At 45.2% G+C, this 24,958-nt stretch overlaps 2 protein-coding genes across 4 annotated transcripts in view; one reads left to right on the forward strand and one right to left on the reverse strand.

Moving 5' to 3' along the window:
* Window positions 1-3,512: 3,512 nt before the first annotated feature.
* Window positions 3,513-6,413, reverse strand: LOC133152712 (H-2 class I histocompatibility antigen, Q9 alpha chain-like). 3 transcript variants are annotated; one of them, XM_061276556.1, is made up of 8 exons: window positions 6,248-6,413; window positions 5,308-5,574; window positions 4,942-5,220; window positions 4,529-4,837; window positions 4,290-4,406; window positions 4,192-4,209; window positions 4,070-4,108; window positions 3,513-4,000 (listed from the first exon to the last, which is right to left on the reverse strand). In XM_061276556.1, exons 1-8 carry the CDS (start codon window positions 6,306-6,308, stop codon window positions 3,966-3,968), a joined length of 1,125 nt encoding a protein of 374 aa, XP_061132540.1. In that variant the 5' UTR covers window positions 6,309-6,413; the 3' UTR covers window positions 3,513-3,965. The 3 variants fall into 3 exon arrangements, with proteins under 3 accessions (XP_061132540.1, XP_061132538.1, XP_061132539.1); XM_061276554.1 differs by having other exon boundaries at window positions 3,513-4,108; XM_061276555.1 differs by lacking the exon at window positions 4,192-4,209 and having other exon boundaries at window positions 3,513-4,108.
* A 9,552-nt stretch (window positions 6,414-15,965) lies between these two features.
* si:ch211-186j3.6 (neural-cadherin) overlaps window positions 15,966-24,958 on the forward strand; it is a 109,212-nt gene continuing 100,219 nt past the window's right edge. The window contains exons 1-2 of the mRNA XM_061276706.1: window positions 15,966-15,997; window positions 16,067-17,016. Coding sequence (XP_061132690.1) covers window positions 15,966-15,997; window positions 16,067-17,016 — 982 coding nt within the window. The remainder of the gene's footprint in view (window positions 15,998-16,066; window positions 17,017-24,958) is intronic.

The following is a 24,958-nucleotide window of genomic DNA, read 5'->3' on the forward strand; positions in this document are numbered from 1 at the left end:
TGTCTTTGGGTTAACTTTAGTCACTCGCTGATGTAACAAAAACGCACTGTGATGATTCCACTATTAATAAAGGTTGTACTTCAACTGTGTGCCTTCGTCACGTGGAGTTCATATTTCATGGAATAACCAATGGCATTTAGAGCATTTATTTGCAGAAAACCACGTCCAAAATACAAAAAAGATCCAAATGTATTTCTGCTTTCTTCCCCATAAATATTACAAATTATCTATCCTTCAATTGTACTGTGGTAGTCTTATTACAAATCTGCACCGGCAGGGGGCGCCAGAGATCTTCAAATGCCAATTGCATCTCAAGAGTGTGTGCGCGTGTGTGTCTGAGCATACACGTTACACACCTGGAGTGCTTTGGTTAATTGACTTGGATATCATACCCATGTGAAAGAAAGAAAGAAAGAAAGAAAGAAAGAAAGAAAGAAAGAAAGAAAGAAAGAAAGAAAGAAAGAAAGAAAGAAAGAAAGAAAGAAAGAAAGAAAGAAAGAAAGAAAGAAAGAAAGAAAGAAAGAAAGAAAGAAAGAAAGAAAGAAAGAAAGAAAGAAAGAAAGAAAGAAAGAAAGAAAGAAAGAAAGAAAGAAAGAAAGAAAGAAAGAAAGAAAGAAAGAAAGAAAGAAAGAAAGAAAGAAAGAAAGAAAGAAAGAAAGAAAGAAGGAAAGAAGGAAAGAAGGAAAGAAGGAAAGAAGGAAAGAAGGAAAGAAGGAAAGAAGGAAAGAAGGAAAGAAAGAAAGAAAGAAAGAAAGAAAGAAAGAAGGCTGTGTGAATTAAAAGGACGAAGAAGAATTGCGCAATGGAAAGCGCAGATTGATTCTGCAGGACGCGGGCGGCAGGTAAGCAAGCACAGGTGTGTTTGTTGTAAAGCTCCCCGTGTGAAGCTTAAAAGTCACGGAATCGTTGGGAAGGAGTTCATAAAATTCATTTACGAGCAATTCTGAAAAGTCCACTTTAAGATGTACTTGCCTTGGCGCTTCAACCGTATTGAACATTTGTGAGATGTGCGTGGAAAATTCAATGTGAGACTTGTCGCACACGTACTGACACAGATTGAAGTCAATAATTCATCAAATGTATATTTTCGAAAGGGCACAAGAAATGTTGGTCACGCCGAAATGATCGGACGCTGGGCGTCAGTCCAACGACAAATTGGCATCAAAAGAAAAGAATCTTCTTCCACTTGTAAATGCGCTGCTTTTTAAATTATAAATGTGGAAAAACGACGGCCCTGGCTTGACGTCAAAAACATTTCGGAGTGCCACGGAAAAATGCCCCTCGTGTATTTCCCGCATTTCTTTCTTTTTTGAAAGGGGACAAGATAGACACGTTGACATACTGAATGGTTGTTTCCATCAAGTGTGTATGTGAGCGGCCAGCTGTGTGTGCATTGGTGGATGGAATTAATATTTCAGAATGCTGCGCGGAGGTGCTCACCATGCCGACGACCCCTACCCTAAGGCCCCTCCCTCCCCGTGGAGCGCTTCAGCCCATGTGAAATGTTCAGACTTTGGCAATATTTCATCGTAACTCGCCACTCATATTTAGCAGCATATCTGGCAGGTTGCCGATAAGTCAATAGTGTCCGAGGAGAGCGTCCGAGGAGAGCGTCGGCAGGCTGCAAAAAGTCAATAAAGTGCCTTGATTTCCATGCGTCCTTCAAGGAAGACCAGCAGAAAATAGAAATATTGGGACAGGCCCTTCTTATCAGTCCAGCCGGTCGCCATTGGTGTTTATAAAATACAAGTGATTGGCTGAGCAAAGGTTTAGGTTGACTTGGCTCACACATTTAACCCCAAAAGTCTGCTCAAACCAGAACAAGGCTAAGAATCGGGTTATTGGATAAGCGGGAGGGAGCACAGAAGCCCGACTGTGGCCTCCTTCCACTGGGGGTGCTTTGTTTTGGCTTCTTGTTTCGAAAATGAAAGCGGCGGGTTGCGAGCGGTGAGCCGAGTGAAGGCGACATCTGGCGAGCGGCATCCAAGGAGGTTACGGCGAGTGTAAAGTGGGCCGAGCCCCCTCCTCACGCTTGTTCTCGGGCCCCCTCGGCGCCGTCGTCGAACGTCTGGAATCTTTTCAGTTCTGTTGGCCAAGCGAGAACGCTCTCAAATATAGACGCCTTTTCTATTATTCAAACACGGCCCGGGAGGCTCGAGTCGACGCTTGGAAATGCCGCGAGAAAAAAAGAAAGAAATAGTCAAAAAGGCGCGAGGTCAAATTTGGTTGGCAGGCAAGGGTCAGCTGATTTCATGTCCGGGTTGGAAGATTTTCAGGTCCGGCTTTTGAAGTTGCATTTGGCTTTTAAGTCACCATTGGGGTTGAAGTTTGAAGCAGCTTTCAAAACAAGTGACCCATCCTCAGTCTGCCGATGATCCCCTGAGGCCACGCCCCCTCCAACCCCGTGACATCACGCCTTGATGCCTCTGTGAGGTCACCTGGAGGTGCAGATGCTCACCATGCAGAAGGACATGGCGGCCGGAATCGTACAACGGGACCAGCGCATCGTCAAACTGGAGACGCAAAATGTCCTTCTGGTGGGGGGGGCGCGACGCCGACTCGCTCGACTTGGATCCGCCTCAACGCTTACTGTACGACTGGCACTTTGCGGCGGTGGCGCCGGCCTTCTTCCTGCGCCATTCCCATCCTCAGTACCCCATGCCCGATGGCGTTTCCGATTGGGGCTTGAAAGTCAGGCTTAGACTTTCAAACTAAGGTTTCAAGACCTATTTAGCGTTTCAGCTTAGTGATTTTAGCATAGCGTCCAGGCCAGGATTAGGCTTTCAAATTCCGTGACTCCACATTTTTATTTGGCATCATTCCGGAATTTGGTCACGCAGGCGCAAATGAAAAGTTTGTGCTGCTGTCGGAAAATGTTTGCTTGAGACTTCAAAGCATGTTTGTAGGCGTTGCAACATCATCTCCATATTTATAACTCTTTGCTATCATTAATCTTATCTTTGATCCGTGTGTGTGTGTGTGTGTGTGTGTGTGTGATGTGCAGTGTTTCCTCTCAGCATCAAGTGCTAGCGGAGATGAGATGAAAATGGAAAGTCAGCGCCGCACGCACAAACAAAGGCGGCGCAGGAATCTTTTTCACATTTGTTCTATCTGGCTGATCTGTGTTTATCTAGAAAGAGGCGTGCAGATGTTGCCTCACCTCTTCATCTTCTTCTGTAATTTAAATGAGCTCCGGCGGCGTGAAAACCTCCCGCGGCATCTGCCCCGACAAAACAACAATAGCGTGACAAGCTACGAATCAAAAATTCAGCACAAACTGTCACAAACTCCTAAACCTGCTGAAAAGCTAACTTCTTGTTCTGCCCCACCCCTCAAAGTCTACAAATTGGCAAAATATAGTTTGCAATATGCAACAAAAAAAATAGAGCCTCGTTCTTTTATTTGGTGACATTTACAGTCACGTACCGAATTTTCCCGACTATAAGTCGCGCCGGAGTACAAGTCGCATAATAAAGAAGAAAAAGACGTAAGAAGTCACAATGCAGTATAAGTCGCATTTTTGGGGGAAATTTATTTGATAAAATCAAACACCAAGAACAGACATAAAATAATAGAGGCAACAACAGGCTGAACGGTAGGGTATGCTAACGTTACATAAAGAAGGAACTGAGAACATGCCTGAGGTAATATATTAAGAGTTATTCAAATAACGATAGCATAAATAAGTTTATCGAACCATCCGCATCACCCCAAACCATTAACTCCAACAAAATCTCCATCCTCTGCGTCACTTATAAACAACTTCGCTAACCCGGGAAGTAGAAGATGCGGCTCTTATAATAATTCCATCTGTCGCTCTTGAGAATAAGTCGCACCCCCGGCCAAACTATGAAAAAAAAAAAAAAGCGATTTGTAGTCGGAAAAATACGGTAGCTGCTTTACATGAAAAGTGAAAGCGTCACTCTATCTCTGAAATGTGATGGCTTGAAGAAAGAGCCCCGATGCTAATCCAAAACTGGTACGTTGTCTTCTGGCCCAGTCGCTGGAAGGTGCGCTGAGTTCATAAGAACGTCTTGCGCGCCGTGTTCTGTGGGTACATTTGTCCTCCTCAATTTGCCATTGCCATTCTTGGAAAACTCGACCTTTGCTGCGGGAGCACAAAATCAAACTTGTCAAGTCGCTGCTTTTTTTTTCCCCCATCGAGCAGAACAAACAACATGTTGGACTTACGAGCTGCAGCGTAATCGTCTGAAATGAAAGAGGAAAAAAAACGTGTGCAGGTTTACCAATGACAAAGGGCCCAAAAATGCAAAACGTGTGCCCCTCACCACGATTGCCATCACGACGCCGCACGATGACGATAACGATGGCTACAAGGAGGACCACCAGAGCGACGACCACCAACGAAGAAACGACGGTGATGATTTTCTTCTTTGTTTCATCCTCTTTTTCGCCCCAAAAAAACAAGTGAAAAACGGTATTAGGAAATGGACTTTTCTGGCGGAAAGAATGAAAAAGGGGAAAAAATAAATCCAGCACGAGGTGACAGCAATTGACCGTTTCTCACCTTCATTGCGTGTGTTGCTCAAGATGTTTCTCCTGTCCAGCTTGGTGATAATTTGGTCCTCGACACCAGCCAGCCCAAACACGCACTCGTACCGGCCCTCCTCCTCGGCCGTGGGTGTCACCTTCAGGTCTACCGTCATCTGGAAGGTTCCGTCGTGGTTGGGCAGGGTCTGGCCGTAACCCACGTCCTCGTGGAGCTGCTCGCCGTCTTTCCTCCAGTAAAGGTCGGCCGTGTAGGGGTAAAAACCTGACGCGTGGCAGGCGACCGGAGAGGACGGCGTCTTCTGAAGGAGAGACACCTTTGGTAGCTCTGTGCAGGAAGTGACATCATGTGTCAAGAAAGCATGTTGAAGAGAGTTGAAGAGTTTCATTTGGACAAAAGCACTGCTTTGGTGCCGACCTTTACATCATCACCTGTTCTCATAAGTGCTTTGTGACCGTAGTTGAAAAGCTTCTTCAAGAAAGCAGGGCAAATCTCGGTGTAGGAATGCTTCCTGTAGTCTTTTCGGGCCTGGTCTCGGTCCCACTTGAGTTTGGTGATGAACGCTTGCGGATTTGCCGCGACGTACGTCATGGTCTTGGTGTCCAACGAGATGAAGTCTTCTCCGTCATAGCTGTGCTGGTTCCACCCTTCCGTCTCGTCCGTCTCATCGTTCCACTCGCAGCCAAACATCCACTGAAGAGTGTGAACGCCTGAGAGGAAGACATTTGGCACCCCCGAAATCGACCGAGCCAAGACTCGTTACGTCCAAATATTTGAATAGAACGGGTTGAACAAACCTCCAGTTTGGTTGAAGCGTTTTTGAGCAATTTTAATGTTGGTTCGGAAGACGTGCTCGTTGACGGAATTTCTCTGCGTTTCCATCTCCCAGTAGTCGGGGTCATCTACGATGATTCTCTCCATCCAGTCCTGCTTGGCTTCCGCTTTCTTGCCATGGCTGTCGTAGTGTATGAACTCAACTCCGTCCACGTAACCCACCTCAATGTACGCTGGCAAGCTCGCAATGTTAGTGGACGCTGTTCGGAAATACTTCAGCGTGTGAATCGCTGAAAGATGAAGACAAATGTTGGAGCTTGTACTAATCATTTGATTGTTTCCATCAAACGTTTTTGATTCATTGAATGTTTGCTGAAGGACACTTCCCACCCTGGCCACTCCCTATTCTGCCATCAGGCAGACGCTATAGATCAATTAGATCAATTACTAGCAAATTCGCCAACAGTTTTTACCCTACAGCGGAAGTCACATTAAATGCTGCAAAAAAAAAAAGAGATTATGTCTGTGTATGTTCTTCTGTGTGGGTTTTTAACTTTTATATTTTTATTCTATTATTTATTTATTTATTTATTGCACTGATCGGTTGACACTTTTTAAATCTCGTTGTACATGTGTGACAATGACAATAACGATCTATTCTATTTTATCTATGTTGACGGTAATACACTATGTGAATGATACTTTTTTAGTGCCCCTAATATGCTCTTTATTTACATTAGGTTGGCCATAACGGCAGTGTGCAAACTCAAGCCGTTTAAGTTTTTTTTTCCTTTTTTAACTTTCACTTTGCAAATGGTAAAAACGGTATGCAGTAATGCTACAATTCCGATGCGCTCTATCAGCGTTAACATTCTAAATAGCTGTTCTCTTGATTCATGTTTATTATCAGTAGCGTTCAAGGGTCATCACACAAAAGCAGTGGAATAACGCCTTTGAACTCACCAGGCGTCACGTCGGGTATTAAGTCAGACAAAACGAGGAATAAAAGCGACGTCACAATCATGATCGGTATAAATTAAAAATTAAAAATAAAGAAGCGGTTTAGGGCAAGACAGAGAAAGTGACGAAAAGTTACAATGACTACGGTGGCCGAAATGCGCACTCGAGCGCAGCTGGCACGGAGGGTACGGCAACTCCACTTGGACAAATCACACGAAACACGGAATCCATCAAACAACGGTCATTGGACTAAAATTAGACGTTCATTATACGAATCTATCCGATATAATGGTAGACTTGGTACAGTAAAAAAAAAAAGAAAAAGAAAAGATATATATATAGATGTTTTTCCCCACAAACATTTACCTCCATCCATTTGTGACCCAAATCAAATTGACCCTCATTAAAATTCCACACTCGAGAGTTAAATTTAAATAGCTATCAATCTTAAAAATAAAACAATTTGTTGTTTTATTTCATATTTGTGCTGCATAATTGAAGTATGTTGTTAATAAAATAAGTGATAGAAAACGATGAATGCGTTAAAGGATATTTCTTTGTTTACATCCCAGAGCTGCCAACATTATGAGTCAAAAATGTGTTTGAGGCTCATATGTCAGCTGTCATTAACACTTGGGAAGCAGCGAATTTTAATAATAATTTAAAAAAAAGTAGATTTGTGTATGCATGCGGAGGTACGGTATCCCCGTCGACAAGTGGATATTTTTGGGGGCATCAAGTGTGCCTCACACGCTTTGAGAGCAGCAAATCCTCTTTGTACGATGCCTGCTGACACATAATACCCTCATAAACATTTGTGTGTGTCTGTTATCACGATGAACTTCGCCTTTCTCTCCCTGGGCCTTTTCCACATCAGAGCATTGGCGTACAATGTTGCTAATAATTGCAATTTCCTGCTGCCTTGCCTTAATAGACACCGCCAGGCTTTTCCAAGCTGCAATGCTGCCTGCATTTTGGTTGTCTACTTTTCCTCCTCATTTTCAAGGTCCGGCGCGGGCACCCAAGTCAAAATGTGGTCGGCCAATACAAGCAGCCAATTATGGCCATTGGACTTTAGTAGAGGCGGCGGCCCGACATACCATCACCACAAAAACATCATAATTGGCGAAAACCTTTCACAGCGGTTGTCGCCATCGCCCATCCAGCGATTACAGGGGAAAAACTTTTTGTTGTTGTTGTATTGTTCAGGCTTCAGCAGGTGACACCCACCTAAGTTTGCCAACGTGATTTTCCCTCAAGACTTAATGCTCCCAGTTGACTCCCAGTTTGTGTTATGAAGTCTAATGCGAAAAGGGCAATTTATTGACACATTTCATTTGGCTTCATTGTATTTCATTTGATCTCATTTCAGATTTGTCGTATTGCAGTGATTATTTTTTCCAAGTGGACTGTCATGATCTAATTTTTGCAGCAGAGATGACTTTTTATTTTTTTCACGCCATGTCTATTTTCCTTGCGTGACCTTTGCATGTCATACACACTTAATCATAATCCCTCCCATGTAGACGAGGCCACGCTTAATCGAACAACGGCAATAAAATAAACATGAACAAATTTCACACACGACCTGCAGTTGGCCACGATTGACGCCGGTTAGCCACTTAGCCAGCTCGACATGCCGTAACAAGCCATTCAAGTCACCTTTATTCCCTCACAGATGAAGTCCGGACGTATGAGAGGATGAGTGCTCTGCATGGAATAAAATAATCCCTGCTTCTCACATGCATATTGCATTGGTATTATGCAGTCAAACAAATGTGAGGTTGCTCCATTGCAAATTTCATCAATAACGCAGTGGCGGTCTGGAACAGAACAAGGCATCTCAATTGTGGTGTTTGTTCTAAAGTTCAAACCAAAAGTTTTTTGTTTTCTTTTCTCCCACAGGAGAAATTATTTGATGATTACAGAAGAATGGTGCTTTCCTCCTGCTGTTTCAACATCTTTACCCAACATCTCTGAAGTAAATAAATGGCAGGGCAGGCCGATAATATGTCGACACTCCCGCTGTGCGCGCGTAATGCAAAGGTCCCAATAAAAAGAGGACGGCACGGCTTTGACACAAAGGCCGGCTGACGGGCGACGTCCCGCTTGAAAGCGGTCAGTGGCGCTCGCTCATTAGGAAAGTCGACTTTTGCCAAAGGTCGAGGCGGACGAAGGGGGCAGGTACAATAGAAAAATAAAGAGCCTCAGCGGTAGCTTGCTGGGAAGACAAATCTATTTTCGGGACGGAGTTTACGGCTCTGTGTGGATCCACACACAATGAAGATGACAGCGTTCCAACCTTTACTCACACACAATGAAAATGACAGACACTATTTGAAGCATCGCAACTTTCCCTCAGGATCTTAATGATGAAATAAAAAGCAGGCTTTTTGCAGCTTTAACTTGCACGGCAGAAAAGTTATTGCTCTGTTCAAAGTGACACATTAAAAGTAAGCAAGCCTGAACTCAATGATGTCAAATTATGGGAAAACAAATGTGCACGTCACAAGCCGGCTCGGCTGTCATCGTTGAGTCGGCATCCCCAATACATCGCAAACCTCCGCTTGTTTTCACTTGCATGAGAATATTCTGGGTCAATGAGCCACATGCTGCTTCACCAGAGTCATCAAGTCCCTTCTACTCGGGCCAAATGATAAGGAAGACGGCGAGCTGAGCTCTTGTGGGAAGAAGCTGTATAAGAAAGAGATAAATGGTGGTAAGAGAGATGGATGGATGGAGGGAAGGAAGGCTGGATAAATGGAAGGGTAGATGAGGAGGATGGATGAATGGATGGAGGCTTTAGCAAAGGGCAGCAGAGACGGAATGATGAACCTAAAGAGGAATTGATCTTGTGGCCTCCAAAGCCTCTGGGGGGATGAATCCGGTCTTGGAGTAAAAGAGCTATTGACTTTTTTATTCCCGCCACGGGATTGCCAAGGCTCGCGACCACACCTCAGCTTGCGCAGGATGACCTCCCCCAAGGAGAATTCGGCATGTCCAACGCTTCTAGTTTATTCCAGGCAAGAACGATGACGGATAGCACAGAAAGCACAGGTTCTACATTTTCAGGCCGCTACTAACTACCGGTTTATTTTATTTGTTTATTTGCTAATTTATTTACTAATTTATTAGCTGGTATGTTAAAACCGGAGCGTTACAAAAGACGTGCCGACAGTTTTGATGACGTTTTTGGATTTAGTTTGATGAGAAGAAAAACAATCTCAAGTTATTTCTCCTGGAAAACCAAAAGCGCCCAAAAGTGAAGCATTCACAATGTTTATGACAGATCAGCTGTTACCTTTGGTGTGTTTCAAAAAATATCATAACCTCCATGGGCTGCAATCGGCTTTGCATTCGGAAGCATGCAGGCAGACACTCGCGAGCAGTGTTTTGTTGATTGACAGCCGCTCCAGCTATTAAACACATTGGACCTTCTACCTGCTGGCTGAGAAGGGCGAGGTGGACTGGGCTGGGCTGAGCTGGGACGGACGGCTGCTCGCTGATGGAGAGTGTTGTCACACTGTTAGTTAGCAACCTCACAACACCCCCGCAGCTCATTATCCTCACACACACACGCACTCACACTGACAGTGTTGGATGGGAACTAATGAGAACATTCTTCAAGTCTGTAACCTTTACCTGAGAAAGGTGCATGTATGTTTGTGTGTGTGTGTGTGTGTGTGCATGTGTCCAGGAGGATGAAAAGAAGTCCTCACTGGCAAAGAAAGGTGGGCAGCAAATATAGCTCCTTGACAAAACGTTTACACGCTTTAGAGTTCCATGCAATGGAGCCGTTTGCCACTTACGTCGAAATCACGTATAGTCTGACCTGACGTCGTAGCATCAAAAGAAGGAAAAAAAAAAACATGCAAATGTAGAAAGCGGAAGATATTGACAGCGATTATTCATGAGAAATTCTATGCTTTTAAAATATATGTGTACCGTAATTTTCGGACTATAAGTCGCACCAGCCATAAAATTCCCCGAAAAAGTGAAAAAAAAAAAAACGTATATATGTATATAAGTCGCTCCTGAGTATAAGTCGCCCCCCCCACCCGAACTATGAAAAAAAACGCGACTTATAGTCCGAAAATTACGGTATATTAAAAACTCATGTCAATTATTGACACCATCGTTATGTGGATTCAACGTTCCCTGATTCTTGGAAAAAAAATGCCAATCAATTATAAATACCAAGTGCCGAATTTGAGATAATGAAATGTTTTCCATCGTTCTTAACATTAAAACATTTCCAAATAATAATGATCATGACTTCCAAAATTATTATTGTTATCATGTTATTGCCTACTAATTCAAATTAAAAGTTTCTTGCGTAACGAACGATGTGGCTGGTGAAAGTGCAAAAAAAGAAAATTAATGAGTCTTCTTTTAAATAATAATGAGCAAGAATAACTAACCTTCCTAGCCAAAAACAGAAATGAGAGGAAAGAAAGCTTTTGAGACTTTTTCAAATAAAGATGATTCATCTCACCGGAAATTCTAATCAAACGGTCCAAGAGACCGTTCAATTATTCTGGAAGTTTCCTGCTTAAAATAGTGCCTTAAGTTAAACAAGCATCGCCGTCTGTATAGAATCATTTCCCATTTCTCTGCATTCTCCCGCCTTTTGAGTCCGCGTTGTCTCCTCTTTCTGCTAGCATCGCGCTAACGGTTGCCACAGCGACAACGCAAAGCCGCACGGACACTCGCTTACATTAATTAATTGACCACCGAGGGCGGACATTTCCCCCCCGAACGTCGCTGTCGGCCCATGTTTGCCTTCTCGCAGACTTTGGAAAAGGAGCATGGCTCCGGGGATTGGCCCCGGCTAGCTCGTTAGCGGCTAATTAAGCTCCGCTTGTTAGCGTTTGTTGAAGAGGAGCTTCTTTTCTACTTTTTAAATGTTGTTTTCTTGCCACTTGACTGCATTAACTTGCACTTGTAAACAATCTTGTTCCTGTCCTAAGAAGTGACATGAACATAAATTTGTGTTAATAAGCCACGCTTGCCATGATTAAAGACAACTTGCTACAATTTTGGTAGCATGCAGTATGGTTTACTCCAATTAGGATACTTATTGTTTCATTTTTATTTTAAATGCCTTTTTTTTTTTCAAGAGCTAGCAAGGATGACAACATATAGTATTTCTCCTTCATGCAAACATTTGCGGTGTCCAATCATAATTGTAAAAATAAAAGGTTATACATGTTGGCCCAATTAAGACACCGGCCATTGAGAAATCATTTGACTCCAGTTCCCACGTGATACGATTCAGTCTGGTAACTTTGTGCGTTTCAAGTGTAACGTGATTTGATTCGCTTCGGTAATGTTTGACTCCGGAGACCATGTGATACAATCTAATTATGATGCGATACAATTTACTGGAATTAAGAAACGATAAGACTCGCCGCTCCAATTGCGCCGTGATATGATTAAGTCCAATTACGATCCAATACGCTTCCCTCCAGTGACTAAGTGCGTTTGAGGCGTGACGGGGTTCTGATGACCGGGACGGGCCTCGTTAGGCCAAATAAGGCCGCCGCTCTTTGGGGCCGCCGCTCTCCCTTAATTAGGCTCTAAGTGACGTTCTCTTTGCATATGCAAATACGGCAGGCCCCATCATTAGCTTCCATATCTGCTCTAATTTTTACGGCCAAACAGACGCGGCGCCAAGGGCAAACGACGGCCGGCCATTTATCAAGCGAGTGTCGCTTCTCGTTTGGAGCGGTGCTTTATGAGGTTTTTGACGGCGAGGCGAGGGACGGTCACCTCACGCCCGCATGGTAGATATCTATCGGCTGACTTGTTTGGTCGGAGCGGTATTGGGGGTGTGGGAGGGGCATAGTGGAGCAAAGCTTTCTGACGAGGGCTAATTGGCCAAATGAAGTCACTTAGACACAACAGCAGTCCCATCACATGGATGAGGAGGAGGAGGATGAAGAGGAAGCTGTCAACTGGAGAGCCCGCTGGCCCCCAGACAGCGTCCTTCAGCACAAAAACTTTCCACAAAGGGGAAAAAGTTTTAATGACTAGCGGACGTTTTGCTTTTGTGAGGGGGGAACGCAAAATATTCACTAACATGAAGATGTAATCCTTCACATAGGTGTCAAATATGTAAGAGGTTCCTTAGTGCCTCGTGACATGTACTTTCTTTTTTAGATGGACACATTGTAGTGTCACTTTGTTGGAGCGACTATTTTTGCTTCATTCTATTTTTGTTTCAGGCTAATTAAAAATGGGCGATTGAGCCACCTAGTGGCCAAAGTTTTGCGTTCTGGTCAGCACGTGACTTCGTTGAATGAATCAGGTAGCTGCGTTTGACAGGAAGGAGCAAAAGTTTGTTTGGACTTCACTACTGGTCTCATTTGTTTGCACGTGCACAACATTCAATGTACATGGAAAATAAACATGCAAACGCTGCAGCGTGAACCCGTCGGATGGAACTCAAGTTGCCTGGTAAGTAAGTAAGCCCAGCAAACTTAAAAAAAAAAAAAGAAATAATGTCATGCATTGGCATCGATTGATTATTCCTGCATGATGTACGTGGCCTCGTTTGCTTCGACATACTTAATCCGTCATGTGTAAACTATGCGTGTGAAAGTTCAGAGATAAATTTAATTACCCAAGACTTGCATTAGCACATTTCTTAAAGTCATGAAAAGGAAAATTTTCCCGTGACAAAATGGAGACTGTTTAAAAGATTAAGCTTGTTTTTGAGGCTGCCAATTGAAGTTGGAGCTATTTACTGGCGATTACACTCATGCCTACATTGTTGATCAAGTATTGCGCAACATAGTAGCTCATGTCTTGATTATGGACCCATGCCCGATGTCCCGTGGATGTTTCTTGCGTCAAAGTTGCTGAGCGTCATCTGTAACCTCCCGCACTTGAATATTGAAAAAAAAAAAAAAAGAATCTTTTCATGCATTATTAACAAGAGAGCGCCAAGCTTCTCCTACAAAGTGACTCGGACCGGCAGGCCCCGTTCCACATCCGGCCCCGAGTGGAGATGTTTCCTCCTCCGCATCCGGGCCCTCGTGATTCTCCTTTATGGTATACGCTCATGTCAGCCCGGGTTTTATTTCAAAGATCTAACAGGCTCGTGAACACAGCGCAGATGTTCACGTTTGACTCATAAAAGCTTTATGAGCTCGGCGGGCTTCTTTAATAGCAAACGTGAGCGCTTGTTGGCATATCTGGAGTGGAGCGCGAGAGTCTGCATTTATTTCACAAGAACCAGATTAGAATTCACGTAGCCACATTGGGATCTGCAACAATCGTCCAATGGGCTCCACCGCAAAGCTCAGCCGAACGTCTCCTTTGTTTTCTCCCGACATATTTCCCTCGGTAGCCGCTGCTGTGCTGCAGGTGAGACTATACGTCTGGATAATCACATCATTTGTCCCCCTCAGGTCACGTCGCTGATTTGGTCGGTCGTGCGCGTCACACAGCGGCTCACTTTTTAGTTCATCAAGTAGGTCACAAAGTCAAACTCACAGGTGCAGGTCCCATACGAGCTTGCAGGGGTCAGATCGTAGATGATGTAGTTCGCCGCTTTCAAACTCAAGGGTCGGGGGCCGAATACGGCCCGCCACGTCATTTTCCGTGGCCCGCAAAGACAAATTGTGCATCAAATGTATGTCATTCCTAAAATTACAAATTGTCTTCACTTTAAAAATCATCTTTTTTTTAAACATTTGCAAAGTTTCCACTAGTTTGATTTGAAAATGAAGAATTTGTCAATTTGTTTGTATCTTATACAATATATATAATGTGAGGTGTTCCTATTTATTTGGGTTGACAGTCATAAGGAAACTGTGACGACGATGCGGCCCGTGACACCCCTGATAGTTGCTCATTTACTAGCTCAATGAGTAGCTAGGCTACATAGTAGCGTGTGATAGGTCACCAAAGGTTAAGTAGCGAGTGAAGTAGAACTAGTAGCTCATACAGTGGATAATGTAGTAGGTCCCATTGCCAGTGCAATAGCCTACCTAACTAGCATATAATGCTATGCTAATGTCACGTACTTGTTAATGTAGTTTTTCATTTTTTTTTGCGGACTGCATTGTAGACATAACTTCTTCCATTATGACTGTCAACCCAATTAAATGTTTGAGCAGCTCATATTATATACATCAAATGATGTGGCGGGCCGTATCTGGCCCCCGGGCCTTGAGTTTGACACCTGTGATGTAGTGGGTTAAGAGATAGCCCTGGTGTAGTCAGTCACGTCGTGGCTCGCAACGGGCCCACTTTGCTGGTCCGCCCCCTCGCTCGTCTGTTTTACGCGCAGATATTTCCCTCGGTAGCCGTGCGGCGCCGCAGGCGCTAGCGTGCGCGCGGATAATGAAGCCATTCCTCCTTCCCCACTTGGCCTCACTCGATACGGGGGACACGCGCTCTGATTGGGAAGGTGGGCGTGCGAAGGGAGGCGTTAATTGCCTAATCGAGATTTGCCGGCCTGATGAGAGGAGGAGGACGGAGATGAATGGAAACGCAAGCGAGGCCGCCGGGCGGCGTGTTTGCGGAGCGGGCCCCAATCGTTCAGAACCGTGTCGGAAGATGCCTATTGAGTGTCAACGCCCCGCCCGTCGCATGTTTGACGTCGTCGTGAGCAAGCGTGGCTTTATTTTGAGAGTGCCGCTCCAGTCGGCAGAAGGTCTCAGCTAAAAAGTGTCATGCAAACAAAAGGCTGTGAGAGCAAATTGAAAAATCCAACTTGATCTGATTGGGAAGGTCTCAACGCAGCCACTTGACAAATGACATTCATGAAATCCATTTTTTTTGAAAATCAACATGTTCCTCGCAAGACGACACGCTGCAGGCCGACTTTGAACATCAGCCAATTCATTTGACATTTGGGTTGAACATTATTTGAGGTTTATGGAGACCACGTCATGGTTTTCTCTTTGGATCTCATAATTGGACGGTTCACTTTGGGCATGCTTCTTACTCTCTACTTTGAAACCCTAACGCTGACTTCGAACCTTCATTTTAAACTCTTAATGGCAAGAGATTGTTTTACATTTTACTAAAGCACTTCCACCACTTGACCGTCACCCTGCAGGTCTTTCTTTTCCTCACTCCACGCGCGCGCGCGCACACGCAGCCAGCCAGCCAGCCAGCAAGCAGCAGCCAGAAGCACTTTAGCGAATCGATTTCGGAATTATTTTAATCCACTCAAGTGACGTGTTATTGGGGACAAGAGTGATGGGAGGTGTGTGCAGGGCCGGACATTGATCAACGTGACGAGGGGCTGGGGTCTGGTCCCCCACATGACCCACCCACGCGCACGCATTGACACGCGCGCTCAAAATGAATAGATGTCTGTCAAATGCGCACGCGCGTGCACGCACGGCGCCCCGTGTCAATTGCGAGGCTGATCACGCGTGCTTGCGCGCAGGAAGATGCAGCGAGAGGAGCTGTGCGCGCCCCCCAGTGATGTAAGAAGCCCCCACTTACGCTCTCGGGCGCGCGCGCCGTTGAGAGAGCGCGGGAGAAGAGAAAGAAAAAGAAGAAGAGGAAGAGGAGGCGGACGCGCAAAGTTCTCCCGAGCAGAACAGTGCATCCTCGAGTGTGACGCCTCACTGCTCCGCTCGGTTTCTTTGCAATTTGTTTCTTTGGGCATTGGAGGATTTGAAGCGGCCCAAGGCAACCTCCCTCCATCCATCCCTCCCTCCCAATCCCTCCCGTGAGGCGTGCGATGAGTGCACCCATGGGTGCCTCCGTGGAGTTGGCGCTGTGCTGGTGAAAGGCGCTCGTCATGATCCGGGGAAGTCTTTTGCCGTTTTTGCTGTCGTGCGCGCTCGCCAACAGGACCGGGGAGCCGCTGCCGGAGCCTGCGCCGGTTCCGGTGCCCTTCTTCCACGGCCATGTGTTTGAGAACGCGTCGCCGGGTTCTCGGGTCAACGGGCTGAGCGTGCCGCTGCGGAGGCTGAATTCCCAGCGGCGGCAGTGCGGCGCCGGCGTCTCCGAGCCGCACTGGAGGCTCGTGGGCGACGGCGCCGACAAGTTTCGCGTCTTGGCGCACCACAACCGCGGTCACATCCTGCTCAGGACGAGCGACGTTCTGGACCGGGAGGAGCGGGCTGAATACGAGCTGGGGATCGGCATGTGCTGCGCCGGCTGGTGCGGGGAGGCGGCGTCGGTCAAAGTGGACGTGCTGGACATCAACGACCACCGGCCAGCCTTCCAGGACAGCGACGTGCGGCTGAGCCTGGACGACGCCACGCCGCTGCGCACGGTGGTCTACACGGTGAGGGCGCGGGACGAGGACAGCGGCAAGAACGCGGAGCTCTTCTACTTCGCCATGCCCAAGAACGGCACGTTCTACGTGGTGCCCAAAAGCGGTGACATCCTCCTGGTGGACTCCATCCTGGGTCGGGACTCACCCATCAAGTTCACCGTGTTCGCTCGGGACCGAGGCTGGCCGCCTCGCACCAGCGGAGGCGTCAACGTGGAAGTCAGCCCTCGCCAATGGCCCCGTGCCACCCGGGGCGAAGCGCCCCCCGCCCGGGCATCCAGGTCCGTCCAGGACGCGGAGAGCAGCCCGCTTTTCATCAACGTGTCGGAGGACGCGGGCATCGGCTCGGTGGTGATGAACCTGAACCCGGTGCGCTTCCAGGCGGCCGCCTTCGAGCTGATGGACGCGGAGAGCTCGCCGGTCAGCGTGGGCAGGGACACCGGGGATATTGTCATTGCACGCCGGCTGGACCGAGAGACCGAGCCGCTGGTGGAGATCATCGTCAGAGTGCACGACAAACGAGGTGAGTGAGGGGCGTCGTTGACAGGCGGTGGTGGTGGTGGTGGTGGTGGTGGGGGGACCCCTCCGTGCCCCCCCCCCCCCCCGTTCACAAATATGCCCATGCGCACGCACCTTTACACCTTAACAGAAAACACATTAAGCCCAATTCAATTTCATTGTAACGTCAAAGGATGGTTTTCAGTATTGAAGGAATTCGAGATGATACATGGACGTAGTTAAGAATTAAGGACATTAAGGCATCAGCCCCCACCTTCCGAATGTCCCCCCCCAGCCTCATGCCTCCAATTCATTTTTCTAAATCATTTTGAAGTAGCATGCCTTTTGATGTTTGCATAAAAACGCTTCATTATCATTTTCAAGTGTTATTAGAATTGTCAGGTAAGATTCTGATTTAGAAATAATTGGACACTTAAGTCTGGAAAGGTTTGATTCAAAGCATGTTAGAAAAAAGGCCAAAATGGAGTACTTTTTTCTTCCTTTCCATGTGTGCATTGACCAAACTGGCAAGAATGACATTTTACTTTGTGTACCTGTGTGTGTTGTTGTTGTGTTGCGATTGAAACACCTTCCGGCTCCTTCTTTTTATGCTCATTGTGTTTTAACTCCACCAAAGTTTGACAATTTGGTTCTTTTGCTTATTTTGCAGTTGAGCGTGAGATAATCATTTGCCCCTAAAAGTTGATTTCCCCCTCAATATTTGACCCCCCCCCCCAATGTACATGATTTTGCCATGTTTGTGCAGAATGCTACACAAACACTCTTTCTAACCATCGTGTTGAATAATTTAAAGAAGCAACACTTGGATTAATAAGAGCATCCCTCACATGTAAGAGCATATTTGATGGAAGAGGATTCTCCAGAGAATTTGCCCACAGAAAAGTTTTCGAGTAGATCACAAAACTCCGCCAACAATGTAGTCCCCGTTGAGACAACTTCAATTGCTTTTCTCGTGATGTTAGTCCTAATAATTTTCGCAGCAAATTTTGGTGGGCATCGGCGCACTCATTTTGCCAAGCGCCTGCATCTTGAAGACAACTCACTGACTGACATGAAATGAGGTGGACATGTTTATCTTGACGTGACAAGGTTTCAAGCAGTCATGGCGGAATTTAGCAAGAAGTCGGCCATTTTGCTTGGAAGCTCTCACTTTTGGCCAAAAGCAATGTTATGTAAAAGGCAGCAAACCTTTTCCTGAGTAAATGCAAATGGAAACAATTTCTGTTAACAGCCCTGTTGAACCTTTTATTTAAAAAAAAAGTGTCGCCATAAAATGCCAAACAAAAAGTCATGTCTGCACAGTGTTAATTCTTTGATGCTAGCTGGATGGAAATTTTGAATCCAGTGTCTTTCCAATCCAGTGTGGAAGAATTTCGCAAGGGATTAATTAGCTGTGGTTCTATCCAATCAGGCACTTTCTTGTATTGTAGTTCTTCCGTTCGCCACTAAGTGGTGCTGTGCTGACAAATCAGTAGCAAATGTAATGTGAATTTTCTCCACTTTCTCCTCTTCTAATCCAAATAGTTCATCATGAAATACATACAGGATTAGCATATTTTGAGTTTCATAGCTTGTGGGAAAAAAGTTCAATCCATTTTTGTCTATCATTTGTCCAACGTGAAATAGAAGTCATTGCCGTTTATTAGCGCTGCCAGCTAAACTTTTTCTGCTTTCATGGATTCTGACTGATTTGGTCTTACTTGAAGAAACGGTCTTATCCGGCATTTTGTCGCTTTGCCGCGTCCCGGCCAATTAGCCTCGCTTTTGCTAACGAGAACATAGCGCCACCCTTTGTTTTGTTGGTGTTTATCTAATATTCAGTCTCAATGTTTTTGGGCTGCGGCCGTTTGGATTTATGGATGGCGGCGGCTCTTTTGTGTGCACTTTACTTTGCTGCATGCGGAGTCGTCGTCAATGATGGAAATTGGTGTGAGTCAAACTGCTTTTCAGAGCTGCCCGACGAGAGTGTTCCATCTCAACCAGTGTTATTAAGGTCGAGTGAATGCACCAGAGATGAGCCTCTTTTATCAAATCGTCTTCGGAATCAATACCGGTTTTTGTTCAGGGCTGTAAAGATGTTGGAGTTGTACAAAATGACACACTAGATATACAGTATGTCGAACATTAGATGTTGTGTGGTGTAAGTGTGGTGCCCAAGTCTTATGTAGGTGAAAAAGTGACCTGACTTGCGATGCTAATGCTAACAGAAAGCAAAACACCAATGACTGAAAATTAGCATTGATACTTGGGGTGTTGAAGCAACCCAAATGTTGGAGCACCTCATGTAGACGCAGGTTCTTTATCTTCTGAAAAATGACAAATAATTGCATCTTATTGAGTCCGCGAGAGTAGTGATGAACTTTATTCGTTTGTCTGAATGACTGTATTGTACCACCCCCTGGTGGCCAAGGCGGGCACCCCAGAAGGAGCAGCACAATGAATTGATTTGAGACATTAGGACCAGTTTATTCATAAAGAAAAGTTTCCCACGTTTTGTTCATATTCATCGAATATAAAAAACTTTATTTTCCACTTTGAGTGTAGATCTGGAGAGGCCCCCGATAGTGTCATCCAAGGTCCCCTAAGGTTAAATCCGCAATCGTCGTGCCATTTCGGGGTCAACTTTTTTGTTTATTTATTTTGATGCCTCCACAAGAGAGTGCATAGAAAGCACATTTGAGCGTCTAATCCGCCGTAATCCGCATACCTAAATACATTTCGATATCGAGTGCAGTATTTGAGGATTACAGCCAGCTGGGTGTCCTAAATTTAAGCGTAAACAGCGCCAGAGCGGGTGCAAAAAGGAGCGCTCGGCCTTTGGGCGGGCGGGCGGGTGGCTCACTCCCCGTCCGTTTAATCTGTTTGGAGAGTTTAGTGCGACCTCCCTCCATCTGCTCGCATTATCGCCGTAATCCCGTCTCACCCTCTTGCTTGTTGACCCCCCCCTTGTCCCCTCTCCTTGTACTCCAGCACCACTTCCTCTCATTTTCACTTTCACGTCAGGGATTTAGTGGTCGCCTGATTTAACACAACTGTTTGTTTTAGTGTGGGTGGATGAGTGTGTGTGAGTTTGAGATCATGTGCGCGTGCATGTGTCAGAGCACCGAGCGTTAGGCTAAAAGCCCCGACTGACTACCTTCCGGCCTTCCTAAAGCAAGCGTGCCATTTGACCGCCTGGATCGCATAAGCGAGCACCAGAGGGCCGATGACATGCCATCACGGAAATGCAACGTCTGCCGCTTGACCTTTTCCCATTCCTGTCAAGTGAGCCGCTGCAAAAGTCGGCACACAAAGAGGTGGAGCAGGATGAAGAAACCAAAATTGCATTTTATTTATATAACATTTACAGAGTCTTTTTTTTGTGGGTCATGATATACATGCCTACAAATGTCTTGTTAATTCTCCAAAATGACCATTAAGAATAATAACGATAAATAAATACATCAAAAATACAAATAAATCAATAATCATTTTGAAAATATATATAATTAATAAATAAATAAATAATGAAGAAATGTCACAATTTCTTCAAGGCAGTCTTGGACTGTAATTGTAAATGATTAACACGCAGCAAGCAAGACCGTGCGCATCCTCGTTGTGGTCGGGACGTGGAGCCTTGCTCCTGCTGACCTGACCTGCCGTAGCATAACGAGCAGCAATGGAGTAACATTTTTGCAGCGACTGTGTTGTGTGACCCGCAGGCTGTTTGCGCAGCAGATGGTCAGAAAAGGCAAAGATGGATGATTTAATAGTCCGGCGCTGCGTGCAAAGCAAATCACTACACTCCGCAAAGCGGCAAAGAGCTCGTAAGTCTGCCCGGCGCTTATCTAAAAAACACAACAAAATGACAAAAAGCTGATAAAAGGGCTGGGCGGCCTAATTTTTTTTCTTAGAACAATAAGGAGGCCTTTTGCTATTCTTATGCTGGCTTACAACTTGTGTTCTCTAACTTTGCTGAGAAACGTCTCCCATGTGATGTTCAACATGGTAGGAAGTGCAAATTACTTTTTTTTTACGTAAAATTGTTAAAAAAAAAAACACATACCAACAATAGTGAAATGGATGATTGAATTTGGCGTGATATGCAACAGTGAGAACTAGGGGTGTAAATGGCGGGTTTTGTCACGATACGATATCAAATCGATACAAAGAACTACAATACGATATTTGCCGATATCTTAAAGCCTGCTGCGATTCATTCACGATATATCGCGATATCGTGCTCTACGATCGATTTTTTTTTTTTTTTTTTTTTTTTTAATAAAAAATATAGAACAATATCCTGATTTATAACAATTCATACGCAAAATCAACAAGGTACTGCAAACTCTTTATTTAGGAAATGACAAGAGTATTGTAGTTTACAAAGTGCCTATTTTAACACTGAACTTTGATGGCGTGTTTTTTTTTTAAATGTGCGGCTCCCTGAATATTTGATCACCGCATGGCCGGATTTACAAACTGCACGTGTCTTGTCCGTTGAGCCATCTTTTCTTTGGAATCCATAGTGCTTCCAAACCAATGACTCGAAGCCTAAAGGGGAGCAAATTTCCTCGTCTTTTTGGACACTAGCCATAGCACCAGCCCAGGAGCCGCGTACTAGTTGTCCACTCCCCTTTCACGTGCCTGCTCTGCTCACAACACAACAACGGAAAGAGGAAGCGAGCAACAATGAACCGGATTTCAAAATAAAGTCGCGTCTAATGTCCGAGGTCAAACCCGGCGTTATAAATCGATGTTTACCTTTAGCATCGATGCCAATAAATCGTAGAGCATTATATCGATTAATCGATGTATATCGATGAATCGTTACACCCCTAGTGAGAACGTCGTTAAAGCAAAAAACACACTAAGCCCGTCGGCCATCTTGAATTAAACACCACTGACCATTTACTTAATACTGCAGCGTTGTGGAAATCGACACAGTTTGGAATTCGAAGCGGCCAGTATTAAGTATACAAGAAAAAAAAGTCCTTGCGCATGTGTGATGTTATCTGTGGGCTTCGTATGTTTGGTCACGTGACCCGCCGGCTGTCCTTGTGCTTTCTTTCCTCCCTCCCTCCCTCCCTCCCTCCATTTTAATTGAATTGAAAGAGCGGCGCCATCCTTTAGCTGCTTAACGACGCCGCTGATTTGCAGCTTCTTCTCGTCCGTCGTCCTCCAGGAACGGGAGACAATGGCCGCGCCGGCTTTTAGAGTTGGCGCGGGCCCATAAGAGAGCCACTATGCAATACTTAACTGCAGATTAATTTCAAGAAGATCCATCAGAGGCCTTCTTGGTTTATGCTTACACGCCCGAGACGGCGGGATTCAATTTAGAGGCGATTGGATGCGGACCGACATGCTTAACTTTTTTTTTTTTTTTTTTTGCATTGATTGATTTTTTTTTTTCTTTCTTTCCTCTTCTCCCTACAGTGGCGGTATTTGTCATGTTGACAATAATACGGCGAGTCAGAGGAGAAGCGTGCCTCTAAAATGTGAATATAATGCAAGTAATGGAAAGCCAATCAAATCTATAGCTTGCAGTGTTCAAGTCTTAAAGCTGCACTGTTAGCATTTCCACTGCTCTGACAGCGCAAATGGGAAAATAAAGTCAGTGGTGTAGAGAAAGGGAATGCCTAATAAACAAGAAGGCCACCGGCTCGAAAAAGCTATAGCATTAATTTATTGCGCACTGTGTATCTTTATGTACTGCTGCTGGCCTTGCAAGCCTCTCCAACAGTCCCTTTCTTTGTCAAGAGAGAACATGAAGGAGACAGCAATTGGCTTTGACTTTGGGGGGGGGGGGCATTTAAAAGATAGATCTATGTATTGCCTATTGTTTGGTATGAGTGGCTCAAATCGGACAAAAATCTCAAGAGGTTTTTTTGAAGGACCCCGGGAAGATGAAACCAAATCATTTGAATACCGTATTTTCCGCCCTATAAGGCGCACCTAAAAACCTAAAATTTTCTCAAAAACCAACAGTGCGCCTTATAGTCCGGTGCGCCTTATATATGGACCAAATTCCTAAATTTAAACTGGCCCAAAGCATTGTGTCATGAAATCAATCAAAAGTGGCCCGCTGAAGACTATGAATCATGACTCAAAAAGACTATGGATCATTATTTTATGATTATAAAGTCATTTGTTCCGTCTGAAGTTGAAATAAAAAAGATAAAATGGAGAATGATTTGATTTGGATTAAAAATCTGACATGATGCATTAATGGTGCGCCTTATAGTCCGGTGCGCCTTATATAAGGATAAAGTTTTAAAATGGGCCATTCATTGAAGGTGCGCCTTATAGTCCGGTGCGCCTTATAGGCCGGAAAATACGGTACATTTATATTCAAATTTGTCAAAGTAATTCGGCAAATTATGCGGCCGTTTAATGGACCTCCCACCCACTGTTGTAGTAAATGTAAATTCAATCAATTTCCAAATCTCCTTTTGCATTGCTGCTTGTCGGCTAGTTTGACGGACGTCCGCTCGGCGAGTCATCAATGGGAGCCTTTGTGCAAACTCCAAGCGGGAGGACGACACCGGGAGACTGTCAAACGCTGACAAATACGCTCAAGTCGAAAAAGAAATGCACGCGTCAATGGGTGGCCCAAGCGCATCATTTGTTTTTGTTTTTTGTTTGAAAGCAGACACTCTGTCTTGAAAGCCATACTCTGGCTTTGAACCCTCAAAGCCTGACTTCAAATCTCACTCATTCTGACTTTGCAAAACGTTTGTTGTCCGTGAATATGAGCGCTGTTTTCTGTTTTTGTATTTTTTGCTGCCATGTTGTGAAGCAATTGTTCCGCTTTACGCCGATGGATTGCTTTTTCTCACCTGGATCAGAGGAAGTCTGCTCGTCTGATTAAAGACAAACAAGTTGGGAATTAAAGATTGGATTGTACGTGCACGCACGCATTAACGCTCCTGATCTGTGTTATCCGTCGCCGCCGCTGTTTTGGAACATGTGACTGCCAAGCAAATAACACTAACAATGACTCAAACACAATGATGGCGTTCTTGCATGCACCGTCGCCATCGCAGCAGCAGCAGCAGCTGCTATCGAAAGAAGGTCTGGCATGCACCTTATTATCTCGTCATTCGTCACCCTGAAAGGCTTTTGGCGGGAGGCGGCGAATCCCTCACGGGGTGACGCCCGGACAACAAAAAGCACTTTTATGTGGCATGAATGTTCAAATAAATAATACAAATATAAATAAATATATAAATCAAAAATTATAAGTATATTATACAATTAAAAACAAAATTTAAAAAAAGTGTCTTTAGGTAAACAATTCTAATGAGGTCTCAGAAGCTGTGTTGCGATGGATCCATCCAATAGTGCAAAGAAGTTCCATGAAGAGATGGAGAGCGTTTGATTTCTGCCTCTTGTGGGCCGTGATGGCTTGGAGTGGCGGCGGGCAGGCCGCTTTCACGCTCCTCCAAAGCGGCAGGCTTCGGCCCTTAAAGTGATTCCTGCAAGTGGTTCCGTTCAATCTGTGCACTTTGCTTCCCCTTGTGTGTCCGCCAATCAAATTGCTGCTCTCGCAACTATTGATTTGAAATCCTAACGTGGGGTTTTGACCCACTTAAGTCTTCTTCAAACGCTCAAAACTGCCGGGTTGAGAATTTGACCGATCCAGGAAGTTTGAAAACTTTGGCAATTTTGGCCTTTGCTTTGCTCAAACAAATTTGAACCCTATTTTTTGAGTCAGCAGTTTTTCGAGTGTAATGAGCCACCGGTGGCTAGTTTGCAAACAAGCGTCAACTGCAAGTGACACCGTCCCTCGGCGTGGAAGGAAGCCCTCCACGTCGCATCCGCAAACATTTCCCCACCATTGACTGTGCGCGCGTGCGCGTGCGCGTGCGTGCACCCTAGTTGAATTATCCAAAGAAAGCAAGGCCCATTAGCGAGCGCGGCGAGCATGTCAGCCTGCACTGCATCATCACTGTGTGCTAATTAGA

This window comes from Syngnathus typhle, linkage group LG4 (assembly GCF_033458585.1).
Source record: "Syngnathus typhle isolate RoL2023-S1 ecotype Sweden linkage group LG4, RoL_Styp_1.0, whole genome shotgun sequence".
NCBI lineage: Eukaryota > Metazoa > Chordata > Actinopteri > Syngnathiformes > Syngnathidae > Syngnathus > Syngnathus typhle.

Bases quoted from the DNA above. Each gene is read 5' to 3' on its own strand.
- LOC133152712 (XM_061276554.1), bottom strand. From the start codon at position 6,308: ATGATTGTGACGTCGCTTTTATTCCTCGTTTTGTCTGACTTAATACCC. The intron at 4,838-4,941 runs GTGATGATGTAA...CTTCCTGCACAG, and splicing joins CAAAGCACTTATGAGAACAG to AGCTACCAAAGGTGTCTCTC. The intron at 4,407-4,528 runs GTGAGAAACGGT...GGGGCGAAAAAG, and splicing joins GAGCAACACACGCAATGAAG to AGGATGAAACAAAGAAGAAA.